The 8132-nt window shown below is 50.7% G+C and overlaps 3 protein-coding genes across 3 annotated transcripts; all 3 read right to left on the bottom strand.

The window, feature by feature from the left end:
- Nucleotides 1-331: 331 nt before the first annotated feature.
- ANOM_007230 (lipase family protein) lies at nt 332-1356 on the bottom strand (the record flags this gene model as incomplete). The annotated part of the gene is made up of 3 exons (XM_015552486.1): nt 332-998; nt 1052-1220; nt 1272-1356. 3 exons carry the CDS (start codon nt 1354-1356, stop codon nt 332-334), a joined length of 921 nt encoding a protein of 306 aa, XP_015405004.1.
- Nucleotides 1357-2346: 990 nt separating this feature from the next.
- Nucleotides 2347-4260, bottom strand: ANOM_007229 (MFS transporter; the record flags this gene model as incomplete). Its single annotated transcript, XM_015552485.1, has 4 exons — nt 2347-2575; nt 2650-2781; nt 2880-3866; nt 3923-4260. The coding sequence occupies 4 exons, from the start codon at nt 4258-4260 to the stop codon at nt 2347-2349; spliced, it is 1686 nt and encodes a 561-aa protein (XP_015405006.1).
- Nucleotides 4261-5430: 1170 nt separating this feature from the next.
- ANOM_007228 (cytochrome P450) lies at nt 5431-7157 on the bottom strand (the record flags this gene model as incomplete). The annotated part of the gene is made up of 6 exons (XM_015552484.1): nt 5431-5606; nt 5664-5740; nt 5790-6406; nt 6457-6842; nt 6893-7031; nt 7086-7157. 6 exons carry the CDS (start codon nt 7155-7157, stop codon nt 5431-5433), a joined length of 1467 nt encoding a protein of 488 aa, XP_015405005.1.
- Between the last annotated feature and the right edge of the window lie 975 nt (nt 7158-8132).

The following is an 8132-nucleotide window of genomic DNA, read 5'->3' as shown; positions in this document are numbered from 1 at the left end:
TGCCTGCAGGGCTGGTGTGCTTGGCCGACGACATTTGGAATTTCTTTGCAGACTAGTGAGGGGTTCTTTTTTTTCAGCTGTTTTACAGTAACTTCTTTGATTGTGAAGATAAAAAAAAAAGTCTTGGAATAAATAGTTTTACCTAAAACAAGAGAAGTGGAGACGACAACTGATTTATATGGCGATTAAGGTTTTTGGTATGATGCAATTTTGGGTATATTAGCAATATTAAGTATTTACGTCTGGCTCAGCTCCACATCAGAAACCTTATACAGTACAGATAGAGCTATCTCATCCACATTGTGTAGGAGAGTCACAAGACAAATGGAGGTTAGCGGAAGGGCAATCCAGGTCCCTTGCAGGCATCGGCGTGGATGAAGTACCACACATGCGAGTGGAAGGCCAGGAGATCAGGCAGTCCGCCGCTGGTGCCGGTGTTTCCGTTGAAGTTAACGTATCCATCGAGAACGGTGACTTCATTTTCGGTGACAGTAGTGTTGTCCGGAGCGTGAATGTAGTATTCAGGGCTGATATGCACGTAGCCCATAGTCAAGAGGGGCAGCTTGGGAACGGGGTCGTCGTTGTGGGTGAAACGGTAGTTGTTGCCCTGGTTGGTGATGAACTCGGCGAGGGCCCGGTTGGCCACCCGTGGCGCAGCGTAGGCGTACAGAATAGCGTCGTGGCCCTTGGTACGCAGGTCCGCAGCGGCGAGCGAGGCGATGGCGGCGCCGAGACTGTGGCCCACAACGACGAGCTTGTAGTCGCTGTGCTCGGGCTTCAGCTCGTCCAGGGTCTTGATGATGCGGTCCCGGACGACCTTCCAGGCGGTCCAGAAGCCCAGCTCGGCCTTGCAGCCGTCACACAGTCCGGGGTTGGTGTAGGGGAAGGTTGCGTCGGTGACCCAGTTGCGGATGGAGTAGGAACCACGGAAAGCGACGATGATGGCCTTGTTGGTGTTGTCTACGGCCACGAAACCGGCAGTGTCGGTAATGGTGTCGCTGTTAGGGTTGTTAGTTGTTGGTCACGGTCCTGGGGACTCCGGCTGGCTTACTCGGAGAAGCTGAGCTTGATGGTGGTATCAGCCGCCTCGACATCGGGGCAGTTGCCCACGGAGCAGTTCGGCTTGTCGCCATCTTTGGCAACGTAGTTGTTGGGGCAGTAGGTGGCAGCCGCATACTGCACCCAGAACTTGAAGTCATCGAGCTGGTTGGTAGGGATGTCTAAACAATGAGTTGGTGTCCGTCTCGCAGGTCATGAAGGAGATTTCGTACCTCGAATATCAATTGTCGTCGGGTAAGCGTAACCCATCAGGGCCACCGAGGACAGAACAGAAACCACGCCGGTGAGGAAACGCATCTTGGTCAGTGTGCTTTGCAGGGACTACTCGATGGGTCGAGACAATGCAATTGCGAGGCTGGACTGAAGAACAGAGTGGACAGTGGAAACGGCGCCCCTTAAATAGTTCTATTCTGTATGCTACTATACAGACGTCTCCAAAATCAATACCCCCATCCGACGATCGGGCTGTCCATGGTTCCGCTGAAAAAATGTGAGACATGGTATGCGCGATCTCAATAGTCTACCATCGACACTCTTGGCCGGATCGAGCTGAATTGGTCCCATTGACAGTCCCCATCCACGGGGATCCACAGCTTAAGCTGACGAAGAACCCCACGAAATCAGCCTCGGTATGTTCACGAAGGATGCTGATCCAACGAGGACGGGCGTTCTTGCAAGGCTTGTACGTCTTGTCTTGTCAATTTTGCCGCTTACGGGTTAACTTCTCCCCTGCATACCAGGTGGTGGGAGACACCACATACCAACTGTCAACGCATAAGCATACATGGAAATCAGCCACAAAAAACGAAACAGAAAAAGAAAAAAGGTACCATGACTGACGATCCAGCGAAACGGCCGAATCACATGTAGCACCACATGGCCCAATGTGACCCTTGGGAGCGAAATGTAGGGTCGCCCCACTCGTTTCCCGCCCTAAACTGAAGCTTTTTTGCGATGAAGATCCGCCTCGGAGTCTCCGGTTACGAATTGACTGCAATTCTTCTTGTTTCTTAACACAATCCTGCACCAATAACACCCCTGCCCGCTGTCGATCTCTGCTCTGTTTGATTATGCTCAATCGGAAATTAAGTCTACTCCGTGAACGGTTCCGTTCTCGTGACCATGTTCGGCTTTCCTTCCCTCAGGGCCAGCGGAAGAACAGAATCGTTGTGATTCGACATGGATAAAAAATCGGTTGAATCCTTCCAAACCAGCTGAATAACAGAAACCCAATCATATGCAAATATGGAGTATATCACCCTAGAATCGTCGAGAATTCCACTTATTCTACGCCCGTTTTACCCCCACGGCTGGTGCCAACCGACTCCTCTGGCGGAGTCGAGGGCCGAATACGAGGAAAAGCACCGGGATCGGAATCATCACGACGGCGATACAGCCAAGTAAAGTGCCTGCCCATTGAATCCCCAGGTTATTGAACATCTGTCGCGTGAAAAGTGGGAAACACGCTCCCACCATGGATCGCATCATAGTGTTAGCCGCGAACGCCGATGCCGCACTGAAAAAAAAAAGAAAAGGAAACAGAATCCGTTAGCACAAGAATACTAATGTGCTGAGCAACATGCCACCTACAAATTCAGGTACGAATCCAGGAGGTAATTGAACCCCTGCATGAATATCGACGTGATGCCGAAGCCGACCATCACACCGGCCGCCGTGGGAGCCATCCAATGAATCGAGGGATTCCAACCGGTCCATCCAAACCTATTACATACTGTCAACTACATGTCTCGGCCAAGCGTATATGGCCAAGCATATGGCCAGATATATGGCATGATCGGGTCCAGAAGAAGTTCACTCACCAGAAGAGCCCTCCGGCGAACGCAACACCACCCACGATGCAAGGGGGCAATCGCCACTCAGGGACAGGCACATTACTATTAGCCTCCAACTTCCGCGAGTACGACTTCTGAAGCGAGAGAACAAAACTACTGCCCGAGATTTCACCAATAATCAATCCGATAAATGGCAATCCGCTCACACCACCGGTCATGCCATAGGTGCCTTGGAAGACAATCGGGTAGGCCGACAGCAGCGCATAGGCCAGTCCATAAATGAAGGACATATACAAGGTCAGAAGGAAGGCGATGGGCTCGGTAAACAAGATCAGAAAGGGCCGCGCCAGGTTCTTAGTCACCAGCTCGCGGAACTCGATCTCCTGTTCATCCTGCCGCGCATGAATCCCCCAGTTCCTGGTTTGACGACGCAGGATGGCCGCTTTTTGCATTAACACGACGGGCGCGTACGTTTCCTGTGCGAACAGCGCCATTAGGATCAAGCTGAAGAACCCGACAAAGGCTGGTATATAGAGCGTCCACCGCCAACCTAAGTAGCTCTCTGCTGTGAACCCACCGATAAATGGCGCGGTAAAGGGTCCGGTAAACACCGACATCGTATACACGGCGATCGCAACCCCTCGATGATGGTTATTGAACAGATCCGACAGACTGGCCGGGACAAGAGCGATGACACTAGCGGCGCAGAATCCCGCGAAGAAGCGTGTCAACATGATAGTTTGCGTGTCTTTCGCCGTCGCGCAGGCGATCGTGAAGATATCGAATCCGAACATGCCAACTAACAAGGGCCATCGTCGCCCGATCAACTCAGATGCCGGCGCCCATATCGTCGGTCCGGCAGAAAACCCCAGCACATATAGCGTGGTACCCAGCGCAGCGACTTCTTTCCCGAATCCGAACTCCTTCATAACACCCTCCGAAGCCGTGGCGAAGATAGCACTCACATACGCCGTGACAAGTGCACAGAACGTCAGGAGCGACCCTATAAGAACACTATTATGGGATTAGTGCTGGTGCCTTGGCCACATCGCGATCAAAGTGCAGCATACCGCCTTCTCATAGGCCAATTCTGGGGATGCATGGGGTCGTCCGATCCTTCGAACTCGACCACATATTCCTCCGCGTCCGGGAGGGGAGGGGGATAGTCTTTTCCTGCTCCCATGGGCAGCCATTGCTCTCGAGGAATGCGACTTCGATTCGATCCAACGGTAAGTTGCTGCTGTAGGCGAAATGTGTTGATGCGCTCAAGCTCGACGCTATCATGGAGGGTACTAGGACGGCGCTGTGACTCGAGATCGACCGTTCGAGGCGGCAGGGGAGCCAGATACCCCCCAGAGGTAGAGCTGACCGTCTCCTTCGAGGCCTTTTCCACAAGGTCGTGAGTCATGATCCCGATCCCTGAAGTCCCTACGCTGTAGGTCTCACGAGCTTTCACGTAGTCTACACAGGTATGAAGCGAGAGCTGAAAGGTTTTAACTACGACGCAGAGGCAGCCTCGCTATCTCTTTTTCTTATTTCTTCGAAGAGAGACTACAGTGGGTCTAAAATTCAAGCCCGAATCATCGGTGTGACTTGCCGTAGTGTAAGCCCATCGTCCAGGGTTGGGGTTCTACCAATCTTGCAAGTGCCAGCACCCATGGGGTCGGCCGACTTAACATGTAGATTTAAGAACTTGTCGAACAAGAGTTTCCCCTCGGCGAATCAGCACGCCGGGATGCTGACCCAGCATGGACGTAATTCCGCGGTTATCACGTCTTTTCGGGACTAAGAAATTAGCGGTGGACACCTTCATCCCGAAGTTGGGTCCGTTTACCCGGTTAGTCGGCATGGCGCGTCCTTTTCGGGGTGCCAAATGGGCCCCGATATCGAATCAGCTCCCTCACGGGGATCTCGATATATGGAGGACATACAGGTATATGCGTACCCCCAGTCGTAGTATTCCTTCTTTCTTCCCCGAAGGAGCACCGGCCATGATAGTTATAGCCATCGCTAAGAAGGGGTTATTTCGAAATGAGAAGCCATGCTTGTGATGCCCTGTTTACCTAGCAGGCATACCTCTGCCGATCCCATGTTTAGGGCTTACTCTCGGTCCGTCGCACGGCTGCGGTTCTTGGCACCCGTTCCCTGGGCTATCGGCTTGAACATGCATCAAGCATTTGGGCTATTGAGTTTGAACCACGTTTAGACTGTTAGTTTAGGCAATGATCGGATGGGTAAGTTCAAATGGAAGAGAAAGACAACGTTCATGGCTTTCAAACGGCGAAGGCTATCTAAACTGAGTAGCTCGTGTCCATCATACATCCGACCCCGAAGCCCTATCCTACCATTCAAAACCAGAACCTTTTATATGAGCATTCATAATCAGATACTACATTCACTCCCTACCCCAAATCACGTCGTATGAGCCAAGAGAAACTACGGAATTGAATCCGCGGTGGAAGCAGCCAGGGACTGTGCCTGACGCAAGAGACCCACAATATTGTTTTCGCCTGGTTGTTTTGTGGCCCGTCGATAACGAACGATAACAGCCCTCGGATAATTATACATTACACCTTCATCACACTTCCACGAGGCACCGCTTGCCCTTCGGAAACATTAAGAAGAACAGCATCTGTTCCATGTCGTTATCGTTGAAATCGTACTTGCTAGAAATCTTGGCATTGGGGAAGTAGCGAAAGAAGTAGCCGGTTGCGAGTCGCAGCTCCATCTTGGCGAGATGTAGTCCAATACAATCTGCATTGTGAACGTGAGTGGTGTGACCATTAGAGCTTGAAGAGTATAAAAACTTACTGCGAGATCCAGCCCCGAATGGCATGAATGCGTCTTTCATGAGCTTTGTAGGGGAGGCCCACCGAGACGGATCGAATCTGATATGTGATCAGCAATGCACGGTGATTCGCTTCTTGCAATACTTACTTCTCCGGATCAGGGTAAGCAACCGGATCACGATGCAAACTATACAGCTGGGTGCCCACAGTAGAACCCCCGGGTATCCAGTGACCTCCCATGGTCGTTCCCTTTGGTGGCACACTACGTGGCAAGGCTGAAGGAACAGCAGGGTAGAGACGGAGAGCCTCGTTGATTACCTGGTTCATGTAGGGCAGTGGCCGCAGGTCCTCGTCCGTAAAGTCATCTCGAATCTCTGCCAGTTCGTCGACCAGCTTCTGTTTAATCTGAGGGTCCCGGCAAGCAGCCCAGACCAGGTAGGTCAGAGTGTTGGCAGTGGTGTCGCTACCGGCCACGATAAAACTTTGCGCATCGTCTCGGATTTCATTATCTGGCAGACCTTCCTCGCCCGCATTGTACAACTTGGTGAAGACAGTCGGCTTTGGGTCGTTCGGGTTCTCAGCCAAGAGACGTTTGTACCGATTGATAGATTCCGTCGCATATCCGAACACACGGTCTCCGCTTTCGTTGACCTCCTTGATGATGGGGAAAGGGAGTAGCGTCGCCAGCTTGACGAGGATAGGGAAACTTGCACGAATACCACCAATGATTGAAGTCATCTCGATATCTTTCACATATTGGTTTTTCTGCGGTGCATTAGCTAAACAGCATCCGGGCGAAGCAACGAGTCACCAACCTTTCCCTTTTCCAACATGCGGAAGGATTCTCCAAAGGTAATTTCTCCAATGACATCCGTAGCCATGAAAAACCACCATTTATAGACGTCCGCCACGCCACGAGTCTTCATCTCTTCTTGCATTTTCTGGATCGTCAGGCGTACTCGAGACTGGATCAGTGGCTCCATCGACTTGAGTGACAGTTCAGACATAGGAGATGAGAGGAGTCGACGATGGGCATTGTGGTACTTGGGGTCGGTGGTGGTGAAGATACTCTGTGTATCCTTGCGGTTCAACAGGGAATACCAAGGGGATTTTAGGAAACCACTTCCGATGCGATGGATTTCGCGTGCGCCGCTGATGTCAGAAACATCGACTTCGTCGGGTCCAATTCGCACAACGGGGCCTGTACGCATCATTAGCCAAGTTTACCTATCTTTTGAATGTGCGACGAACCATATTTTTCATGCAGAGCGTGGACATATCGGGGCCGCTGGCCGGTGACGACTTTGTATCGGAGAAGGAGGTCGGTGAACTTGGTATACCAAGGACCGGGTAAGTAGCTTAGGTGACTTTTCTGCGACCGGTATACGACCTATGATGCGAATCAGCCGGAGCTGTGATGCAATAGAGGCCGTGAGCTACCTACCGAGAGAACGTATACCAACACAGCGATCGACGCGATGGCGGGGATATTCTCGCGAATAAACCCGGAATCCATGTTGTTTGTTGATACTGACAATCCCTAAGAATATTACCTCTAATAGATGCAAGTCATGAATCTCTAGGCTACACCCTAGACTTCATGAAGTTGAAGATTAGAAGTGCCGATAGGGTTGGCGTCAGGTTTTAAGAGAACCTGTGACGTTATATGCAACGTCGGACAGTTGACACCTGGCTATGACACCCGAGCTTCTCCACGTCTCACGTCGGACATGGGCAACAGGTGCAAGATAAGTGAGCCTCTGCCAGTGAGAAAGAGGTGGGCCTGAGTCGACGAATGCGTGGCCTCATCAAGGGATGCCGCTTCTGGAAGGACATCCCTTGATACCCACTCCGCAAACAACATGGCAGCGACAATTCAACCCAATAATAGTACTATTAAAAGAAAACTAAGTAATCAAAATATGTGAATATAATCCTATTAATTCGTTTCTTCCGATTGCAGTGTGGGTGCATCTTTTACGTCCTTGTCAGCAATCAATGCTCCCATGTACATGCTACCAAGTTAACCACCCATGGATATGCACAGCCAGCCACCAACTCCTCTTCCATTCATTTATCAATATCATGCGCCAATAGCAGGCACCGTGTCAATTTTCCGTGAAGTCTAGGTCAATGAAAAGGCGTCGCTTAAACTTGGTTCTCCTGGAGCGAATGCAACATCACAAATTGGAACTGAATTTGTACTCGTAACCGAATACCACCTTCCTCCATAAGCAGGAGATCACGTCAAGATGCCTATCATCGATATGATTTAAGATGTCTGGATAGCGAGTACATCGAAAACTTGAAGAATGAAGAATGATTAGAAGTTCAATTTCGGCCGGAATGCCTCCCAATGAACTATATAACCTTTCGTAAAAGTAGTAAGTAGGGCTTACATTACATGGTTATCTAGGAATCCAGTACTCACCTCTCAGGCCTAACGTGACAATAACACTGAAATGTTTAAAATACTTTTGAGATATCCAGG

This window comes from Aspergillus nomiae, assembly GCF_001204775.2.
Source record: "Aspergillus nomiae NRRL 13137 chromosome Unknown contig00228, whole genome shotgun sequence".
Taxonomy (NCBI): domain Eukaryota; kingdom Fungi; phylum Ascomycota; class Eurotiomycetes; order Eurotiales; family Aspergillaceae; genus Aspergillus; species Aspergillus nomiae.
The sequence above is the reverse complement of the archived record's forward strand: the minus strand, read 5'-3'. Positions and strand labels throughout refer to the sequence as shown.